The 23121-nt window shown below is 42.4% G+C and overlaps 1 protein-coding gene across 1 annotated transcript in view; it reads right to left on the bottom strand.

Annotated features, from left to right (window-relative positions):
- LOC135377748 (zinc finger CCCH domain-containing protein 18-like) overlaps positions 1 to 23121 on the bottom strand; it is a 40039-nt gene that overhangs the window by 12767 nt on the left and 4151 nt on the right. Inside the window, exons 6-17 of the mRNA XM_064610392.1 lie at positions 16715 to 16909; positions 16025 to 16084; positions 15685 to 15939; positions 13695 to 14038; positions 13517 to 13634; positions 8161 to 8213; positions 7622 to 7765; positions 7405 to 7494; positions 6070 to 6138; positions 4612 to 4719; positions 3091 to 3219; positions 2871 to 3026 (exon numbers count right to left, since the gene is read on the bottom strand). Coding sequence (XP_064466462.1) covers positions 2871 to 3026; positions 3091 to 3219; positions 4612 to 4719; positions 6070 to 6138; positions 7405 to 7494; positions 7622 to 7765; positions 8161 to 8213; positions 13517 to 13634; positions 13695 to 14038; positions 15685 to 15939; positions 16025 to 16084; positions 16715 to 16909 — 1721 coding nt within the window. The remainder of the gene's footprint in view (positions 1 to 2870; positions 3027 to 3090; positions 3220 to 4611; positions 4720 to 6069; positions 6139 to 7404; positions 7495 to 7621; positions 7766 to 8160; positions 8214 to 13516; positions 13635 to 13694; positions 14039 to 15684; positions 15940 to 16024; positions 16085 to 16714; positions 16910 to 23121) is intronic.

Genomic DNA, 23121 nt, shown 5'->3' with positions numbered 1-23121 from the left:
CCCACATGCACTACCAAGGGTATGATTTCGAGGGGGAGGGAGTAAATACCCCCGGCTATGCCACTGGCACCATGTGCATAGCAGGGTAATTATGTACCATCCAAGAATGGATAAATTCAGCTATATATTGCCAGACCAATAAATTTCAGTACACTTGCAGAGGACATCATATGTCTCCAAAAACCATACCAGACAGAATGCATCAGCAAGATTCTGTTGCAGTGACAGTGATACTGGCAGATCACATCATACACAATGTGTGCTCTATGAAGCAGTAACGAGCAAAAAGAAATTCTACTACATGACATAGTTGAGATCAAGAAGGTAAAATAATACACAGTCCAGCTTGATGAAACGTCGTCAAGAAAAATAATATCGAAAGAATGAAGCACGAAGTCAGAGTAACTATTTAATATGTGAGCTTTCGGGCAGAGTCTGCCCTTCTTCAGACAAAATAAGCAGTTAAAACACTGCTTATATAAGGAGTGGGATCGGTGAGAGAAAGAATCAAAGAACAAAACAGAAGGCTATACATTTGATAGATATCTGACGCCAAGACTGTTGGAAGAAACGTACACCACTCTTTCCGTTTGAATTTCTGCAGCCGCGCTTGTCCGTTGAAAAGAAGAAAACGGTTAAATATAAGTTGCTTACAGCTAATGTGAATTCTGCGAAAAAATTACTTGTGCATTCAAAAGCTGGACAGTGACATGTTGTAAAAACAATGCATACACATTAAAATAATGAGGGTAGGGATTATACAATGCTAGGGTATAGGGGAAGCATAAATCATTATTGTGTATTAATCAATCAGTCACAAAATCAAATTAATTAACCAAATGATAAGCATTTACCACAGCATTGTTGATTGTTGGAACAGGTGGCGAAATATCAATGTTCCTTTTCATCAGGTGGTAAAGCGGGCCGCTATGTACATTTATACCATGGGGAACCAGACTGTGAAACTTTGCAATTAAAAACGATTCTCTATTCTTACGCTTATAATCGCTAGTGAAGCCGGATTCTAAAATTACAATCTTTAAACCTTCATTATAGTCGTGATCTGGGAGACTGAAATGTACAGATATGGGAGTCTGTCGTTTATGAACGATGTCACCTTTGTGTCCATAAAACCTTTCACGCATGGAATTACAAGACTCTCCAATGTACTGTAAACCACATCTATGAGCAACAGTTTAAAGGTTGTCCAATTTTGAACTCAAAATTGCTGGCGTGACTTTTGATTCTAGTGCAAGGAAAGATATGTTTACAAGTTTGGCATTGTTTCCTATTACAAGGGGTGCAGCCTGAGGGCTGTTTTTGTACGTTCGAGGAACAAATTATGTCGCGGATGTTACGGTGGCGCCAAAACGCTACGGTAGGAGCATGCGGGAATATTTCTTTTAATTTGTTGTCTGCATGTAGAATGTGAATATGACGATCTAGAATTGTTTTGCATTTTTTTAAAACATTGTTGTACTGAGTAGCGAAAATTAAGTTTGACCCCTCCTTTTTAATTACTGGTTTGAAAAGAGAATCTCTCTGTTTCTGGGATGACTTCTGTAGAGCATCTTTAACTAAAGAGCGGGGGTATCCTCATTTCAAGAAATCCACAGACATGTTTTGGGATTGCTTGGAAAAACTATTTTCATCGGAACAAATACGTTTTAATTGCAAGAATTGACCAATTATGGACATAAAGGTGACATCGTTCATAAACGACAGACTCCCATATCTGTGCATTTCAATCTCCCTGGTCACGACTATAATGAAGATTTAAAGATTGTAATTTTAGAATCCGGCTTCACTAACGATTATAAGCATAAGAATAGAGAATCGTTTTTAATTGCAAAGTTTCACAGTCTGGTTCCCCATGGTATAAATGTACACAGCGGTCCGCTTTACCACATGATGAAAAGGAACACTGATATTTCGCCACCTGTTCCAACAATGAACAATGCTGAGGTAAATGCTTGTCATATGGTTAATTAATTTGATTTTGTGACTGATTGATTAATGCACAATAATGATTTATGCTTCCCCTATACCCTAGCATTGTATAATCCCTACCCTCATTATTTTAATGTGTATGCATTGTTTTTACAACATGTCACTGTCCAACTTTTGAATGCACAAGTAATTTTTTCGCGGAATTCACATTAGCTGTAAGCAACTTATATTTAACAGTTTTCTTCTTTTCAATGGACAAGCGCAGCTGCAGAAATTCAAACGGTAAGAGTGGTGTACGTTTCTTCCAACGGTCTTGGCGCCAGATATCTATCAAATGCATAGCCTTCTGTTTTGTTCTTTGTGATTTCATCCTTGCGTTGCTTCTCTTTTGTTCTTTGATTCTTTCTCTCACCGATCCCACTCCTTATATAAACAATGTTTTAACTGCTTATTTTGTCTGAAGAAGGGCAGACTCTGCCCGAAAGCTCACGTATTAAATAGTTACTCTGACTTCGTGCTTCATTCTTTCGATATTATTTTTCTTGACATGACATAGTTAGGTAACAGCACAGTCTCTTGAACATGCTGGTTCCTCGAGCAATCATATAAACGCGGGAAACAAATACTGCACTTCGAAGGTCCTTAGACGTGCAAATCTCAAGCACTGCTTGAGAAAACTGTACAAAACTGAACAACCCAACATTTTTTTAAAAAGCAATATAGTAGATTCGGGAATCTACTATATTGCAATCATTTTCTTCTTGAACCAAACAATTTGATATTTTCATCTTATTCTAGCCAGAATGACATGTCTCTTTCGTAAGGGTCATGCTCCAGGTAATGTGCAGGAATTTAGGTTCAGTTGAATCAAGCTCAGTCCTTCGTAGACATTATAAACGTGAACCAGTGGAGAACAGTACCTGGTTGTATCAGACGGGCCTTTCTTGTTCACAGCACTGCGAGCTGGAGGTGTAGCAGCTGGGACAGGGGGCGAGGCTTGATGTTTTCTACGATCCAGCACAGGAGACACACGCGTAGGACGTGCAGGTTTGCTGCTGGTGTTATTAGGAGGCTGACTGTAAGGAACACAATGTAAAGAGTGATTGAAAAGCAAAGTACACTTCAAGAATGATTCCCAACCTGGCTGGTGGGTATCGGGGAGGGTTTGGTGCATCGTTTCGGAAACGAGAACCAACAGGTGGAGCCAGAGGTGAGCGTGACCTTGAGCGACTGCGGGACTGTGATCGTGTGCCACCTCGTGAGTATGACCTAAAGAATTATATAAACATAGTGAGAAAAAGTTAATTGGAACACCTTTAACTAATGCTAAAAGGTTTCCACATTTCTTGCGGAAGTCATTACAAGGAAGAACGGAGCCATTTACAATAGACGATTTCAGGAAATCCCAGTGCTCCATGCGCACGTGTTGCATCCTGGGAGATTACTGTCATGAGGAAGGGAGAACAGCCCTTCACGTATTATTTTTGCTGACCTTGACACCTCATGGACAATCGGCCAAGACAGGAGAAACTGAAACAGTTTGGAGACCTTCTTCTCCTTTCTGATAAGTAAGTTCCCATCGTTCAAAGTTGCACTAAGCTCTCTGGGATTTTCTGAAGTCTATGGACCTTTTTCACAGACGCGTCATATCCTAGCAGCTCTCCAGAGAACCACCCTTGGCGCGCGCCAAAACAAACCCACGAGGGTAGCACAAAGAACCAAAACCGGTCTGGAGTGGGACAGACAAGCTCGCGCTGTTTGCGCGGTGTCCCCACTGGCCCCCACTTCTGTCGTCCCCATCCAGCATCATCTACTGAACACGGAGATAACCTTCTCCGGTGCACTCAAGGTCATACGCATACCGAGTTGTGAAAAAGGTCCACTGGAGCAAGACTCTTAGTACAAATGAAAACAAACACTTTAACTTATATACCACTCCTTGACATAACTTTAGAATCATTAACATTTCCTAAATACATATGTCTGTGCAGTACTTCTCATAAATAGAAAAGCCGTGATATTCCTTACACATTGGTGTCTTACTGTCAACACAACTGCTTTCAGAAAACGTACATCTGTTGGCTCTTCCAGTGGCATTAAAGGTTCACTTTGGACTATTTTACTGTTTGTCTTCGGCAAATTTATTGATCAAAAACACTGCCACAGGCTTACATGAGCCAGACCATGTTTTTTATCTCCACAAAGCCCCACCTCCACTACAGCGCAATCCTGTCAATTCGAACTCGAAGGGGATCAAAGATTTGTTAGAATAAAAGAGTTTGAACTAAGGGGAGTTGTTCTGAATGAGGGCTGGCAGCGCATACTAGATGCGTCTGAGACAAGCCATGGTTCGCTAGGCCTTACCGCATGTTCGCGGTGCCAGAAATAAGAGTCTCATTGATATTCCAAAATATTTATTTACAAGCAAGTATCTAAACATATCAGGGCAGAAAATGTGTTATGCGCATTTGCATTCGTTTCTTAAGCCACAACATCATTTCAACATAATTTGCGATGCTGAACCTAACTCAATTGCAAACCCCGCGAACGCGACTATCGCCAACCCAATTGCAAGAGCTATCAGCTATCATCCACACCTTTTTGTTGGTTGTGAAGTCAACAGGAAGTGTCTTTTAATCCCCTTAAACCAGAGAGGCTTACTTGCTTTGCCGACCACGAGTCAGCGGCATCGCTCTGTGCCAGTCGCGTTTGGACACACCATTATGGTGATTTGTTCCTTGCTCCTCTTGTCTGGCACAAGTATCGCCTCTATAAATAATGTTGTTACAAGTAATAAGTAAACTTAACACTTAGTAAGAAAACGTGTCCCCGGCACGCAGCCACGTGCTTCCAGGCCAGTGCGTAGGCAGGCGCGACCGGGCAGTCTTGTTCGAATAAACCGCTGCGCACGTTCATATGTTCGAATTACTGGCGTTTCCCCCCACTAAAATACACGACTTTGATGCGAACCGAGCATCAGCTTGAATTATTCGGAAGTTCGAATTAACAGGAACGGGATTGCACTGTATTACTGAAAACCACAGCTCAGAATGTGGCAATGCAAGAACAAGGGCAACCAGAAGAGCTCCTGTTATACCTACCGTTGTTAAAGGGGCCGTAAACAGGCTACCAAACATTTCACAAATAACGGTACCCCATGAAAGAACACAGGTATAATACCCAAATATACATTTTTGTTCGGCTCGCGCCAGCTCAATGACCCATATAAATGCTTTCAAAGATGAGTAACCAGCGCACCTCTCCCCATCACGAATACGTCACATGGCTAAGTATATCCTTTTGCCGTCCAATCGGGAGCAGAGCTCCGAACATGACGTTTCAAATTACCAGCCAATAAACAGGCTTCATTACCAGCTGTGAGGCAGAGTGCTCCGTTTGTTTGTGTAGAACTACATTTTGCGCTCCGTGGTTCCGAAATTCAGCATCATGACATCTCCAACATCTTCGGTAGGCGCAAACATCAACAATTGGGCTGCTGTCATATGACGCGATTCGAACCCGGGTACCTCCCAGTCATGACGTGACATGACTAGCACGCTAACCACTGTGCCATGCAAGCTGGTGACGCAATGCCGTGTGGCTCGCGTACGGCAGCCCAGTCATCGGAACCATTCGAAGCTGACGAAGATGACCCATCGCGCACCTACCGGAACTGTAGAAACTCTGGCTATGAGCGGCGTTCAGATGAGGACAGATGGAGAGAGGACAGCAGGAAGGAGGGGGGGGGGGGGGGGGGGGACCGAGCGACTTCAAATTAACGAGGTTTTACTGTAACATATTTCACCAATAAATTGAATGCAAAAACTAAGGATCACAGGAATTACCCACCAAATTGACATTCAATGAATGTGAATTGGGTGCTTGGGAACATTTTCGGGGCACGTGGTACTTTTGAGCGGGAGATGGGGTAGAGTATCGCCCCTGGCGATGAAACTCTACTTTCATCATCTTAAAAATAAAGTTGTTGTTGAGCTTGAGAAGCCTATGTGCCTGTTTTGTTCTCTCTTCTCAAGCACAATGCACCATGTAAAGAAAGACACACACACCTTTTCCCTTTCATTACAAATTTAAAAAGTTTCAATAAACCTTCACCCTTACCTTTCAGAACTGTAGTACGAACTCCTGGATGATGAACTCCGTGAATAGCTGTATGATGACCGAGATGTCCTACAGGATCAAAGTGAATGTCAGACTTTATCATTTTTTCAACAGTCGGTACTTGAGGAACTGGTTTTACGAAAATACCATAGTTGATTTGGCTATGCCCACGCATAATGGCTTTTTTGCACTTCAGTGGTATTTTTTACAACTCGCGCTACCAGGAGTTCAAGTTGACTGACACAACCAACCAGTCCCTACTCTGTGGGAATTGGTCCTTGACTGGAGACTTGCTTTGGAGAGCATGTGGCAACTATATCCCACTTCTCCTTATTCGGGCGCTATGTTTCTCAAGTCACCTCATAATTCGAATGCATCTTCAACACAGTGAACCCTCATTAATATGACCCCCATTAATACGACATACTCGCTTTATGACCATTTTCCTCGGGAACCGTTCTGCCACCATGTAAATCCCCCTCGTTAATATCATAATCCATTTATCGGACAATGACCGCGTCACGACCCTCAGAGTAGCCCCAGGAGAGGCTACCACGTACCTCTCTCAGACGGTGACACATGTTAAAATAGTGCGTCAAGGTTTGGGATTACCTCTGAAATTGTTGACCCCGGGATACTCATATCGCCTTTTGCACCACTGAAGTGTTTAAAAAGGCCTAGACTACGGGACCAGGTTACACTGTGCCGATACTGTCATCACGTAAGGATAGCCGGAACAAAGCGGAAGAGGACTCATTTGGCAGCCAGAACGAAGAGCGGCGTTAGGAGCGACAAAGGAGGCAAGCGGAGCCCTACAGGTTGCCTTATTTTTTTTTTAGCAACGTAAGAACATTGTATAAGGTGTCCACAATTGACGGTTCTATTGTCCATTTAGAAAAATTACTGAGAATTTTTCGAAGCAAACAGTGTTAACGGATTTTTCAGAAAATAAATCATAATTACGTAGGCTTTTGTTGTGCGCCCATCCAGTCCGCGAAAAGGCGTTTCTTGTTAACGTGACAATTTGCTTTATGACCAAAATCCGCAGGAACGGCAGTGGTCATATTAACGAGGGTTCACTGTATTCTGTTCCAAAACAATCTTCTCTAAAAAGGTGCCTTTTGCTATACACTTTTCCACCAACATTACAGATAGAGCCTTATGTTCTAGGGTTAAACACGAGAAGACCAGTTTTTACCTTGTTCCTTTTAGCACTTTTCTCTCTGCATTTAGAGCCTTAGGTATGACCCCTTGCAAAGCACATACAGGAATTGTGTATGGTGAATAGGTTTGCTAGGAACAGTAACATTTTGATGGCACTTTAACAAAACTCACCGAGATGAAAATGACCGTGAGGAACACCCCGAAAATGATCTACGGTTTCTGCCTCGTGACCGACTCTGGCGACCCTTTGGAGTTTTCGACCTTGGAAAACAAAAAGAAAGTGCTATGTTACTTTATGAAAAATTTTGCAATTAACCAAAATAAAAGAGGTGACAACCTCCATTTCACGAACAGAACTGAAAATGGCAAGTTAGCAGTACTAAGTTACCTCCTCCACGGATCCCTCCATTCATCAGGTCGAGACCGTGAGGATGGCTGCACTTCTGAAAAGCGTTCCTCTCGCCACCTTTCTCTGTCCACGCTGTGCTGTCTGTCCCCTCTTGACTGATTATGGACGTAGTTACCGTATGTGCTAAAACAGATGACCACAACTTGTTCATTGTGTGTGTGTGAGCAAGTGCATTATAATCAACAGTAAAAACCCATGGGGTCTCAAAAAGTTTTACAGGAACCTAGACAGCTCTAAATCTCAAACATAAGGGTGCCATTTGAAACTGCATAAAAAAGATATGAGTCAGGAATGCACAGTGGGTCTGCCAATTCACATGTGACTTCGAACATGACAAATGCACCCGACATTTAAACTACTTCTATCCACACAAAATTATCTGTTGGTGTTGCTGACAAGTGCTGCCATAGACAACGCGTAATCTCCTTACAACCATGGTACTTATGGTGTGTGTGACCTGGATTGTTAGCGCAAGTGACTGCTCCAAGTAGTCAAAGATAACTTCTTATGACACTTACCTATCCCTACCCTCATATGACCTGCCAAAACGTCGGTCCTTTTCGCGCCGTTCCTGTGGAATGTAGTACACCGGATCAATTTTCATACAAAGCTAGAAAATGGGGAACCTTCAAAAATTCTAACCAGCCACCATTTCACCTACAAAATCAAGTTCAAAAACGGTTTCTCAAGCTGAACAACGTAGTAGTCTATGTTGTAAACAAATATACCACAGAGCCACATGTTGCATGTAACAAGCGATAGAGCAGTGTCACTCTAAGTCAGAGGTGAGCAGTAGCAGTAATACTTTGCAAATATAGATATACTACAATATTGCTGTACTTCTTTGCTATATTTGTTTTGTGCATTATAACCAGACCACAGATTTGCATGTTTTGCATGCATTTGTTGTTTTTCCTGGGTATGCCCAACCCAAAACATAGGTATCTACATGTTTTGGGGCCGCATGAATGCCACAGAACCAGTTTTAAAGAGTGTGAAATTGCATATTTTGCAGCTCAGTGCATTTTTCGATTTATGTTGCATGTTTCTGCATAGGTGCACACTTTGACTGCCAAGATGTGCAGAAAGTTTAACAAAATATCGCGACGGGCAGTATACGGAAAGAGGGGAGCGATGACAAAGGGAGACAGTGTTACGGTGCAGGTTTTTATCCAGCTTCAATACCTTGCAACACATTTCTGTGGAGGTGAAAATTTCGTAGGTAACCTGTTGTAACCTCATGAAATCTATTGGTCGACGCGGGAGACTATGCACAACAGTGACGTACGTATGCTAGGAACATCCGGATACAAATGTAAACGCGACACACTTGGGGTAAGCATTCCAAGTGGTCGTTGAATAATCCTATAGGATGGTAGACTTCTGGTAGGGTTGCCTTCTGCACGGGTTGCGACAATTGCGTTAAGCTCCTGTAACCACAATGGCTGTTAAGAGAAGCATCTCCACTTAGAAGCTGATCCTACCAGACAAACATCAAACCTTCAGTCATGGGAACTTGAGCACTATAATGCAGTGCGTTGACTCTTGAACCTCAAGTACAAACTGAGAGTGTGTTGCCTCAAATCTCCTAGCCTTTATTCGCATCTAGGAACTCATAGCGTGTCACGCGACAAGAAGCGAGCATGCGAGCGAGCAGTCACTCGAAAAGAAATGTTTAGAGGTTGATGCTGCTTATTTTAGAGCATATTTGTATGATATTCATAGAAAATATTTGTATGATTTTCATTGCATAAATGCATACATATTTCGCAGATTTTTAGTGCATATAAATCCGCGGTCTCATTATAACACTGGTCCAAATGCATTTGTACTGTAACACTCCTGGACTTGCAATACCGAAGGATAGCATACACAAACCATGTTTAAGCACTACAGATATTTAAATGACCCTGAAGAAATTATTATACCCATTACTACTGCCATTACAGCTTGCCATATTATTCTCAATGAGAAATGGAAGCTAAGCTGATGTTAAAATAAAATAGATATGATACAATAATGGCAACGATAATGGTTGCAAACATTTGCAGCTTTTGAAGCTTTCAATTAAACCTTGTTAGTAAAATGGTTCACCTAACAACCAGAGAACAATGTAAATTTCAATGTTTTTAGCCCAATTCCCACGTTACTTGACAGAACTAAAGTATTTAACTGAATATGGACAAAGAAACAAAGTGCTAATGTACCCAAATCTACATCGAACTACTTAATTTGCCAGCAACAGCAGCATGATGGGTTGCTGCTATTCATCAGCCATCTTGAAAACAAAGCACATGCCTCTATAGCATTCCTAACATCATGTGGTCACATCTCACTCACAATGGACAGATACTTCTTGCATCATTCTAAGTGAACTCATGGTCACAAATCAGCTTTCATAGAGTACACACCTTATTAAAAATCACGGATGGTGTCTCTGAACCTACCTGTATTTTACAATGGCTCGCTTAGTGATTTAGTCTGCAAAGCAGAGTCCAGTTTTTTTTTTCTTTCTTTTATCAGCATTTCATAGAGAAAGGTGAAGTACAACTGAACTAATATATAAAATTATTACCGTATTACTACTTGAATGCAGAATATATCACTGGCCTCCCCTGCTTTCAATCCACCCTTCTTTCAGGGGATGGGTTTTTAGTGTGGGGTGCATGGGATGTGCAATGAAACGATGAAATGGAATTACTGTATTTACTCGCGTAACTTGTACCACTCGATCATTTGTGCAACCCTACTTTAGTAAGGGAAAAAGCAGACAAACAAAACATTTGTGTATGCTTGCGTACAGGTATGCGCACGATTAGCTGGCCTAGAGCCTCCTGTTGATTGGCTGCTTATTACCACATGGTCTTTGCCATGTCCACTTCACAACCAATGCTAACGCCACCAGCACTGCTACAGCTACCATCACGGTTACGGTTGTTTTTTGTTTGTTATTGACCTGCTTTTTGCCTGAGGTTTAGTCAGTTTTGTCTTGTGGCAGCAATGGGTTACAAAAACTACCCAGCAAAGTATAAGCTGCCGATATTTCAAACAGACTGTGAGGACGATGCCCAGAAGAAGAACAGTTCTAAAAGGACCCTTTTCTCCAAGGCCCCGTATTCCAAAGTCGGGTCTTAGATTCGAATATCCGTGCAACAACAAGGTCAGAGGAGAGGCGGGAGCGAGACAATAGCGCAGCTCGACCGATACCACGTGGTGTGGTTGTCAGTGCCAGTCAGCACGAAACAAACGAAGGAATGCATATGGGACTGACCGTCATGGCGTAGTCACAGCTGAGTTATCGCTTTTACCACTGAATGCAGCAACCATTTAGCGGCGGCAAGGCAGTTTCAGGTATTGGAAGTAAATGTTAGAAGAGAGCCGAAGCAACAGGGAGAGATCAAGAATTGCGCCAGCTCAGTGGATTTTGGACGCTTGTGCCCGACGATGTCGTGTGTGTGTGTTTAACAAATATAGCTTGCCTAACGCTTTGAACGGAACGGAGCACAATGAGCTGTGGGCAGATAGCGACAAAGCAAACACCGGCGAAGAAAGCAGTCATGAATAAATGGTACTGTGCATCATTTCCAACTGATCAGGTGGTACGTATGTTGGGGTTCACATAATTGATGGTGCTGGACAGCTCCAGATGCCATCTCATCAGTAGCGTGAAGACAATGTTCATATATATTAGGACCGAACCGCCTGTCATTACAGGATGATGTCATTACCATCATTAAAGGAACTGTAAAGTGAATGGTAAACCTGTAGAAACCGTATGATTTTCTGAAAGCTTGTAACCTGGATGCTTCAGATACTAATAGCTGTGATGTATATTGAGCGCAAAGCAAGTTAGAGGACTCCAGAAACGCCCCAACTCTGCAGCAATTCGCGTGCCACCCATTGAGAACGCAAGCGACTAGGCAATACATCAGACATTTCATTGCGAAGGTGCACGGTCTGTGTATTTCGGAACACAAGACCGCAAACCACACACGTTTAAGTTGCTTGGATGTGAGGTTTTGCAAACAGCAGCAATACAGCGAGTCGAGAGCAGACGACACAGAAACACTGAGAGAAAGGCCAACAGTAGGCACAGATCATCTTGCAGGCACGGAACTCTGACGTTACAACAGTTACCAGTTTAAACCAAACTTTTCAAGAATTGCTGCTGTTCTTCAAAAAAAGTCTAATGATAATTAGTAACTTGTCTGAAATGCGTTAGGTTGTACTTCAATGTCAAGTGATGCCTGTCCGCCAATCTGGGGCAGAGTCCAACTTTGTTCTTTGCAAACGTTGATGGTCGCCACCTCTCAGTTTCTAGAAGTGTTATATGTTTTTTTTTTTTTTTAATTCCGTGTTAGCACCGCGAAGCAACTGTGGCTATGAGCGGCGTACAGACGTGGACAGACAGAGAGAGGACAGCAGGAAGAAGTGGGGGACAGGGGGTTAGTATGTGTCCTGGGCCGACTTCAGGGGGAACTGTGCCGACATTCGTCTGGAAAGTCTTCGGAAAACCCAGGGAAAACCAGACAGCACAGCCGGTGACAGGATTCGAACCCGTGTCACCTCCCAGTCTCGGCGTGGAAAGCGATCATCTTAACCACTACGCCACGGGAGCTGGTGAAGTGTTATATGTATGAAGAACTGAGAGGTGATGACTTGTGTGTATGATCACACCAGCAAGTTCTACATGATGGTACCTCGAAACATTGTGGTTATATTTCACCTTACAGTTCCTTTAACACAAGGCTTTCAACCATTCGATGTGAGTGTCAACAGACCGTTCAAGGATAATCCGCAAGTGGAATGGATGGTACGCAATGACCGCCGCCACTTGAGCCGATATCCCAGCAGATATGTGCAGCATGAGATATGGTGTCTCCTGATATTGTGTTGAAAAGCTCAAAGAATGTCAACTTCATCTAACAGATAAAACTACTGTTCTGTTAGACTTGTACACCTGTTATTTACCGTATGATGAGACAGGAACGGGAGAATCCCATAACTGGGAAATCCCAACCAGTGACACCACGTATAGTTTGCACATCTCCAACTTTTCTTACTTTTTTAAAGAGAGAGAGAGAGAGAAAATGTGGAAATTATGCGAGTACAGTAAAACCCGCGTATAGCGATATCGCGTATAACGATATCCCTCGTAAAACGATGGTTCATGATTTTACTGTCAAAATATACATTGGTTCTATGGGGAAACGACCGGCGTATAGCGATGAAGACCGCGGTTCAGAGTACTCGTATAACGATGTTGGACGCTGTCCCGTTCGACAGCCACTGTTCATTTTCCAATACTGTCAGTGAAAGAGGTAGGTGGTAACGCTTTTTTGTCTCCGTATTTGGCCAATGCTGCTCAAATTCGCGAGATGATTCAAAAGGCCTAGTTGCGAGTCGCGCGACAGTGTTCTAAAGCGAGCTTCTCCTAAAGCACGCAGGCGTTAGGTGAAGCCGACTTGTGGAATGGTGACGTGTAGTGTTGCCAGTTGTCCTGCTATGTTGTCTGGATCCCTCCACGAGTTCTGATCGCTGTTCTCCCAAGCCACTGCGATGTCACACAGCTTCTCGTTTTTTCTTTTTCAGCATCTGTTTCTTTTTTTTTTTTTGCTACACGCGGGGTGGCGTGCGACTTTTCCGGGACGCGCTATTTAGGTCAGCCCTCGTTTAACAATGTACCCCGTATAACGATGGAATTCGTGATTACCGTCAATATCGTTATACACGCGGGTTTCACTGTACATACAGCATTCCTTTTCATGTTATATGCGAGATGAAATCCAGATATGACAGTTCTTGCAGCTCCGTTCTTAAACATCCCAGGGATAACATTTTAAACACTGACAGCAGTGATTTCAGAAAACCTACCCTATGTTCAAATTCAGGTCTATTCCATCGCACCTCAAAGTTTTCATAGCCTCGTCCACCACGCCAGTACTCTCTAGCTTCCCTCTCAGCATGGTCCAGCTGTTCAGTGTCCTCATAGCTGAAAGCGAAATACATGTCTAGTGGTGTACTCTACTATATTATGCACAAGTTTACCCACCCATAGAACCCATCAGTTTCGCCGTGGTATCTCCTATGACCAGTCCCCCTCTCCCCTCTTTCGTGGAGGTAAGGGGGACTGGTAAGTGGCTGTGGACATTGAGTTCCCCCACCACTCAAATAGTACTCTGTGTTCTCCTTATCCAATTCCAACAGGCCTAGGTTGAGACGCTTGTCTTCAAAATCCGGCTCCTGTTCCTTTCTCCTCGAGGCTCTCTTCATAAGCTCCTTGGCATGACGTAGGCCCCTTTCCCACGCAGATTCCACAGGGGGAAGTTCGTCCACGGGCAATGGTGGTGGAAGCGGTGGCAAGGGGGGCCCGATGTCCATCGCCGCACCACCTCGCTTAAATGCAGATGGAAACTTTGAAGTTTGCTTGTATAAAAAAGAACTTTTATCCCTTCACACAAACATATGTATAGCCAAGCAAATGGATCACAGAGTATTCCCAGCAACGGGTAAAAACAATGCGGCTGACGAGTAGACGTAAAAAAAATGCAATAAGGGGGGAAGTGTACCAAAGGGAGCTGGTAAGCTAAAAAGCTTGAAGGGGTTGAGAAACCACATGCAACCCACTAAATGTATGGCTCCATTTCATACGTTGTAGCCCATGGCTTCAACAGGCAAGGTCGCACATTCGTCACTTGAACTGTTATTTAACTGTTTGGTTTATAAAACTGCGACTGCCGAGAGGCATCGGCAGTCGGCAGTCAGACGGGAAATGACGTTTTAGCTGTGCGTGCTTGTCCAAAGTGCCCGAAGGCCATGATATCGAAGGCCTTCTCCGGAGGCCAGCTTCCTTTACGTTGCCATGGCAACAGAAAAGTATGCACTTCCTTTCTCCACTCAAAAACATAACTCCAAAAATGGGCAGGAGATGAAGAGTTAAGAGCGACGGAGGAGCACACCCAGCGCACGACCTTCGGATTGCATTATGTACCTTTGTAACGCAGGATCGCAGAAACATAGCATTTTGATATGCATGTTTAGCAGACAAAATCAAAGTCAATTGTAAATCAATCTTTAAAATGTTATTTCTTTAAATGTTTGGAAATGGTTTCATAACCCCTTTAAGCTTTAATAATAAGAATAAGCTTTAGCTTACCAGCCCCCTTTGGTACACTTTCCCCCCTTTTATTGTATTCCCAGCAACAGTGAAGAGCATATTTGGTGTTTGCCACACCACAAAATTTGAGAATACTCTAAAAACATAGAACATGCATGCACCAAAAAGTCTGCACATAGCATATATGTGAAAGCTAGGGCTCTCTTTGTCTCCACTCACATTCTTATCATGGGTATTGTGCAATTCCATGCACAATTGCACGATGGAGCACATTGTACAAGAAAAGAATCTTTGTAGGTGTAATTACATGCACTATAAAAAAAGCACTCTTCCATACATGCGTTACCTTTAAGACTACATTTTCCCCTAGTGTTCTGCAGTACTCTATGCAATATCAGCAGGTTTTTCATTGATTTATGCAGTAAGCTGTTCCTCAGTGCCCATGTGGCAAAATAAAAAATTTAAAAAAAGAAGAAAACATGTATAGAGTTAATTTTTTTTCTTGGTATAGTTAGATGTCTTAATTCTGTACAAAAAGAGTTATTTTGAAAGCTATACAAGCACCCAATAAAACAATTACCAGTTTTAGCAGTGCAGTCACTTAATGCTTCCTAAAACATGGATATGTCAGGAAAACAACAGGACAACAGTTAGTTTTAATATACACCTCGTGAGTTAAGAACTTTCCGGGAGTGGAGGTCTTTACCACAGCATTATTCACACCATACTAATATATTCATAAAATTAAGTCTGTACTTCAAATTCAAAATCTGCATCTAATTTGTACACCATATTCAATTAGGCCTGTCAAATTTTTATAAAAAGTGACACCTGATTTGTATGTTACTAACTTTAGAAAACAAAATGCAACATGCAGCGCCAAAAGACACCAAAAACATGTACAAAAAAGAGAAAAGGTCCTCACCATCATAGCTCCAGGTGCAATGGGAGGCATTCCTCCTCCAGGTGGCTTAGGGGGATGTGGCGGGGGAGCAAACATGTTATAGTTCCCTCTGTCATTCACACCAGGATGAATGAAACGACATGAAGTGCCCCATGTGCACTGTCCCTTGTTAAAAAAACGGCAGATGGGTCGCGGCTGAGCCTTACGACTTCCTGAAGTGGTTCCATCCTGGAGTTCTCCTTCTTCGAGGTCATCATCTTGTGGTGACAGCTCCGTCTGAGCAACAGATGGAAAATAAGACAATGACAGCTCAGCAGAAGGCAAAGGACACCCTCCATATTAGAATTATACAAGTACATACACCACTGACATCGGACACTTCACCATCATCTTCAGCTTCGCCTTCTTCCAAGTTGTCGTCCTAAAGAAGAAAATACCAAAAACGTTACATGCATTCGTGCAATGCATCTAAATAATGCACACAGATATAGTATAAGTTCTTCAATGTATGAGCCATAAAGTTACAATCACATCTGCAGAGTGCCATGGCCATCACCATTGTACAGCACATTCTATCGCTGGCTTCCAGCATCTTGTTTGCATCTAAGTTTCTATTTCTCGCACCATTTTGCATGACATATGGGAAAAGCTGCGGAAATAGCACTGAATTCCAGTTCAGTGTATTGTGTGTTCTTTCACCGGCAGCACTAGTGCCACATACTTTTTGCCCTCAACGATCTATTTTAGAAGGGCTGCCACCATGGCTACTCAATGTGACACTTTGCCTGTTACGCTCAACGTACGCTCAAGTTTGTGTACTGCACTGGAAATTGTTGAGGCTTACGATAGCCCTCATGTGAATAAAGGAGTTGCTTCATGCACTTTGACTTGCCCCATCCATTCGTACTTTTTTGCGAGATATGCTGTGAACATAAAGGGTTGTTTCCTGTACCACGAGGCACAATTTTCACAGCTGTTTGTCGGCTAAAACAGGTGCGGGACCACAGAAAATCTCGCAAGTGAAAACACTGCTTGAGTGTAGGCTACCTGCCTTTGACTGATGGGAGTCTCCCAGGTGCTCTTTTGTCAAGCACTCATCTGCACCAGATTGTAGAGGATCATCTGCTGGTGTATCATCCTCAAAGTCCAGCTCCCCTTCAATGGGCTCTAAAGGACGATTATCCATTGGCTTCTTTGGAGGAAGTGGAGCTGCTTCTAAGGCATCCTCACTGATGTCTTCTGTCAGCTGAGAGCAAGACTGATAGGATCAGCTTTGTTGGACATTTTTATAGCAGTGACAATGCAATATTTCTAAACAGTTGTAACATCAGCAATTATTTTATGCGCACGACATTGTTCAATGCAATACTCTTTTACTTTAGCCACGTGTTGATATCTATATTGTTTAATAATTGTTCCAATAATACATGCTGTCTAAGATCTTCAAAAGTAAGTGAATTCCCCTTTTCAGGTGAAACACGGCAAATCATCGAGCAAGAAGCTTGGATGTTATATCATAGAACCAGGTTCCAAAATAGGTAATTGCAGAATGCTGTGAGCATGGTTCGCCATGCGCCACATCAAATGCTGCGCAGCTATGTAGTAACCTGAGTGATGAATTTTTACCTTTGCTGCACTAGAATTCCTTGCAAGCATGACAAAGTGCAGCACAGATTGGGTTTGAAATAGAATCATGAATGAAGAAACAGTACTAGTTGGTATGAAGTTTAAGGATTACAGTAGTCGTTTACATCAGCCATACAACACACACTTGTACCTACCCCTAATATTGAATAACTTTAGGATAATAAATTTCCAATGGATAGGATAATAAATTTGCTCTGAAGCTATGAAGAAAGTCTTTTCTTCCTCTAGGATTTTATCAAAACACTGAAAAATTCTAGCTTAGGATGTGTAAACAGAGGTGGTAATATGCACAAAGATCAATGCTGATTACCCCAATGTGTCATGATAGTTGCAACACTAAAAATTTGTTTAAATGCTATTGTCCAGACATCTACCCAGCCAAAGGTGAAGGATCGCAAAACAAAACAACTATTCAACAGACACCGGTGACCAAAAGCTCATGTTTATACCTAAGTCTAAGAGCAGCAGTAACCCAGTGGCCTGGTACAAGCTGCTGGGACACACTTACTGACCTGAACTGAACAGACTGACTATGAAACAACCAAACATGATATGAGTCTGAGGCAGCACAAGACCGTCAGAGACCATCCTGGCAATACAACATTGGAGGAACTGATAAGCCCAACATCGCTCAAGATGGAAAGCAGTCCTTGACAGCTTCCGAATAACATGATCCAAGAGGGTTCTCAACTCAAATGCTTCTCACCAGCCACAAGGATTACCTAATGATCAGCGTAGAAGCTAACTTTTTTCAATCCTAAGGAATTTCACCAATGATGCCGAAGTTTATGATACAATACTCCAACATTTTGGAGATCAGATAATGAGGTACTTTTTCAGAAGCATTGAACTGCTAATGCAGAGTTGTGAGACTTGCATCAAAGTAAAGTGGTATTAGTACACTCAAAAGAAGGAGAGCTATTTTGTTTATAACGCAGGTCAAACTTTTGGAACCTAATTTGTAACCCTTGTGTAGAGGATGTGTAGAAGTGTGTTGTGCAGAGCAGAAGTGCAATATGGTGAAAGAATGCTACACAGCAGCTTACAATTTTGTAAAGTACACTGACAAGGCTATATTTATTTCTTTTGATGCACTGAACAAACTGTCACCAACGAAAGTTGCAAATAGAGTGCAGGAGTATGTAATTACGAGAAAGCATATTTTCATGTTATATGAACAGTGTGGGGTTATTTACCCTGCTCTTAAAACACTGCTGAATGTTTGGTGGTATTGTTGACATGTTTTATTACAATTTGGGCATTTATAGGAACGACGTTTGTTTGCCCCATGCAAAAGCAGTCCCAGATTTGTGTCCAAAACCAGAAAAACTGTAAAGATACACAGAAGGGAAATCTGGGGCATGCGATTGGAATGGCTGGACAGAATCAGGTTAGGTGCGAAAATCTGTGTGTCCATCTGTGGGATGCATACAGTCGGGGTCTTCTGTTACAAAGTTAAGAAACTGAAATATAATCAGTCCAGTCATTCATGATGTCCAGTTTGAAACTGGACCAAAGAAAAACATTATGCATAGCAGTTTGTCACTCCTAAATGTAAAATGAATGCTGGACAGATTATTTTTTCCTTGTCAGTACCTTTTCTACTTATATTTCATTCCACACAAAAATATGCACACACACGGCTTTTACACGCACCTATGCGGGAACCACATTGAGCATATCTGGAGGTCGAAACGAGCCAACACCCCCTCAACAGACCTAAGCATTACAGAGCAGATCGGGACAAAAGCTTTTTGAACTGCATACAACAAGCTGTCCATACTGTAGTCAACATGATAAAGTGTCCATGTAAGCATTACTGGCATCTGCTGTACTTCAGCATCCCCCTCCTACAAGTATTAAAAATAGGGCATTTGATATCACATCAGATGTTATTGAGATGACAGCAGCCTTTCCCGCACAGCCTTTGAAGGTGGTGCATACTGGGGTGTCTAATCAAAACAGAAAAGAAACAAAAGGTTACGCTTCAGGCGAACCCAGTGATGGAAGTGCCTCGAAGTGTTCTGGCACAGGAAAAATCTGAGTTTTGGCGCAGCATGGTGCAGCTTGGCAATCTGCTGTCTGTGGGCCTTGTGAGTGCATGGTTCCTCATTTATAATGTGGAATGAGCGCTTTCCAGGTTAATTTCAGTTTCGTTGTGTCTTGGGCAATTTCCCACTCAATATACAGGCGCAAGATCGGCGAGCCTAACTTGGCATAGCCGCTTCTGAGGAGTCAGTGCAGAGCCAGTGTGAACTGTGTGCCCACATACGCAGTGTGTTTCGTTGTCGAAGAGCCTAGCGATCCTCATGCAAAGGTAGCGAGTTACAGTGACCGTCAACAACAGCCCTAAACGATATCTTCAGAGACACGCCAAGCTACCCTTAGCAATCCAAAAGTGGTCTTAGTGTGGAGATCACCTCGTGCCTCTCAGCTTGGATAGCGATGAAGATAGAAACAAGATGCAAGCCAGTTGGTGCATACTTGACATTTGCAACATGTCCCTGAGCTTAGGGAAAACTCAAAAGATAACACAAAAGAAACAGCACAATTGTTGGAGTGACATCATTGGAACCTAGCTGGCATCGGGTTTGACCGATCAGCAGGCTAGTAAGTCGCTGCGGCAGCTCCCCCTCACATTTAAATTTGGTCAAACGCTGGTGCGCCTTGTTAATTTCAGGTTTTGTTTTCTCGTGACGCACGCGATCTTCGTGGACTGCGAAGTAGTCGCCTACTCTGCGCTTTGGCACAAATGCAGCACAAACACCCTCTACGGCGCAGGATGGCGCAGCACCGTGATTGGTGCAGTTTGGCACAAATGGCACAGCACTTCCATCACTGCGAACCGGAACTGGACCAAATTGACACTGCTCGTGTCATCTCTGAACTGCACCAGAACCAAACCAAGAAACGTCCAGATAATGGCTCACCACTGTCTAGAACTACGGAAAATGTACCATAGTTAACCAATGTAGACTACAGCAAAGCTGTGTAAACACCCGCATTTCTTGCTTTCCCTAACCACGAGGCAAGATTGACAATGAAGCATGGCCAGTAATTCTTACTGCAACTATATGTGGATACTGTTTGCACCAAGCCAGGTTTGCCTTTTTCCAAAACTTTCTTACTACTTTCCTTCATACTACTTGTGCCGTGCATTAGGCACACATAACGCCCAAAACTATAAATAGACTCTTGTGTTTTCAGGTATTATGTTTTTGAACAAATCGGGTTTTATTTCGGGAGACATAAAACATGGTAAAATCTGGCTATATAGGTATACATCACATGGAAATGAAAATTTTTTGGGTGGCAAATAACTGAACTCTGAACAGACAGCGGAAAAATAAAGATGATAGCTTAATTGTATGGGGAAAAAGATTACTGCTGTTTCTACTACACATTTTGTAGCCCCAAAATAATTTTTTCGTTTAGATAGCATCTACAGCAGTTTCCACACACTTATTCTGTACATCAAGCCTGCTTCCAAAGAGGTTTAAGCTTTTCATAAACAGGTTAGGTCTGATAAGTGCGTCGCAGAACTCACAGTAACAGGACCTTCACACATGAACTTGAACCCTAACAGAACCTACGGGAATTTCAGGTCGATACTCTGTAACATACGCAGCTAACTTTTCCAAATTGTGTGTTGCAAGCATGCTTTACTCTCCATTGAGTGCACGGATGTGTAACGAGGGAAGTCAGGGTTCAGCCATAGACAGAGGGTGAAAACTGATTTTCCATGTTCACAGGAAGATCACAGAGCATAATAAGGCTGAACATGAACTCTACATAATGTCCTAGCATTAGATTCAATGACAAAAGGCCATCATCTTAAATTCACATATAAATCATGTACCGCAAACAGAAAACATTCTCACAAGTCCTCATCCTCATACCCTCATTAGCCAGAGAGGTCAAATACTTTGACTTCATGTGGGTGATGTGAGGAAAGGTTAAGTAACATGCATCAGTTTAAAATATCTGCTTCAGTATAAACTCCGCTCTCTTTGCGATGCTGAACTGCCCTGCACTGTGATGTGCAATACGCAAGGCAGAAACACTGCAAAGGCACCTTTGTCGCCCGAAAACATGGAGGAAATACCCGGAAACTAGAAGTGCTAGAACTAGAACCATGACCAGAACCCCTGAACTCCATAACATAGAGGCTCCGGGAAGCGGCAGCGATGCCGATGGCAATTGGGCTGGTATTGGATTAACGCTTTCTTTTGTGTGTCCAGGAAAAAAGCAGGCGTTTGAGATATAGAGGGGGAATCTGCATTTTCCGGGAGATTTGCTTCTGTGTCGTACAATTGTACAAGCAGGTCCGAATCCGGGAGTCCCCCGGATGAATCGGGAGAGTTGGCAGGTATGCATATGACCAAACGCCATGTAAAGACATTACATATATAAAGTATTAACAATAATCTACATAATATACTTTGTATACTATACAGGGCATTTATTTTTATCCTTTACAGAATTTTTATAATAAAGCTATGGAAGCTACCTAGATGCAGTTTTCACAGGTGGGTTATGTGGCCAGGCAGACATTTTTTTTATATTTATTCCTTGTTAGCGTCGCGAAGCAACTGTGGCTATGAGCGGCGTACGTGGCCAGGCAGACATCCTGTAGGAAAGAGCATTGACTACTGAACAACTAATTACCTAAAATGCATTAACCTATTTATTACATGCTTTCAGGAAAATTTGAGATAGCAGAATTCGAGCCAGCCATTATTTAAGTCCATGCTCTTTTTTAAATATCCTGAAGCAAGAAAGTACTTTGAAATATACATCACCAAATTTTGCTGTGCAAATGAGCAGAGAATGAAACCACGCACTTCTCGAGCACAAAAAGAGGGAAAGGGTGTTCACGTCGGAGGGCCACACATTTTGTAGAGATTCAGCTGATTGAAATGAATGTTGATCTGTTGGTCAGATAGACCGCTTTCTGGCCCAGATAAGCTAAAGTGATGTCATTTCTGCGCTCAAGAAGAGCGTAGTTCTGATTTCGCCTCATTTGCATACCGAAGCTTGGCGATTTATATCTAAAAGTATGTGCTCATTTCAGGTCATTTAAGAAGGAAAAAAAAGTATTCAAATAATAATTGCCACCAATTCTGCTGTCTCACATTTTTCAAAAACATCTAGTTAAAAAGTTCATTAATTAATTTTAGGTAATTGGTCGGCCAGTAGTTACATGCTCTTTCCCACAGGACATCGGCCTGTACACGTAACCCACCCACAAAAAAGGCATCAGTGCTGCTCTCACCATTTTTAAAAAGAAACCTGTAAAGGGTTAAAAAAAAAAGTGTATAAATCCACAGTCGACAGTCAGCACCGATGACAGTTTTGTAGAAAACAGATAGTATATCAAATTGCTGGTAGAACTCTCAATATTATTGGCATCACAATAGTGACCATCACTCATAAATAGTTTTGAATGTTGCCAATATGGCATCCCATTAAGAAGGAACAGCAATTTTGCTTTGTTTTAAGCCTCTCTCTTGTGCTACTGGTTCTGTCATGACATAACCAGCCTCCTGCTTACACAAATATATGTTTCTTAACAGATTACTTGGCAAAGTTTGTTCCAAAGATGGCTATCACACTTTATACATATCGTGAGACAAAATCCCACCCTCAACACCACGATCGTCATCATCGGTTTCAGGACGCCAGCTTTCGAGCCCATAGCATTCCTTCCCTTTTTGTATTAAACAGCGCCTTCCGCTTCATTTCTCCTGCTGTCAAGCTTAACCGTCAATCGATACTTAACAATATGTATATCAATTTTTCCTTTTACAA

Source organism: Ornithodoros turicata, chromosome 1 (assembly GCF_037126465.1).
Source record: "Ornithodoros turicata isolate Travis chromosome 1, ASM3712646v1, whole genome shotgun sequence".
In the NCBI taxonomy this organism is placed as follows: domain Eukaryota; kingdom Metazoa; phylum Arthropoda; class Arachnida; order Ixodida; family Argasidae; genus Ornithodoros; species Ornithodoros turicata.
This window is presented reverse-complemented; position numbering and strand designations above follow the sequence as displayed.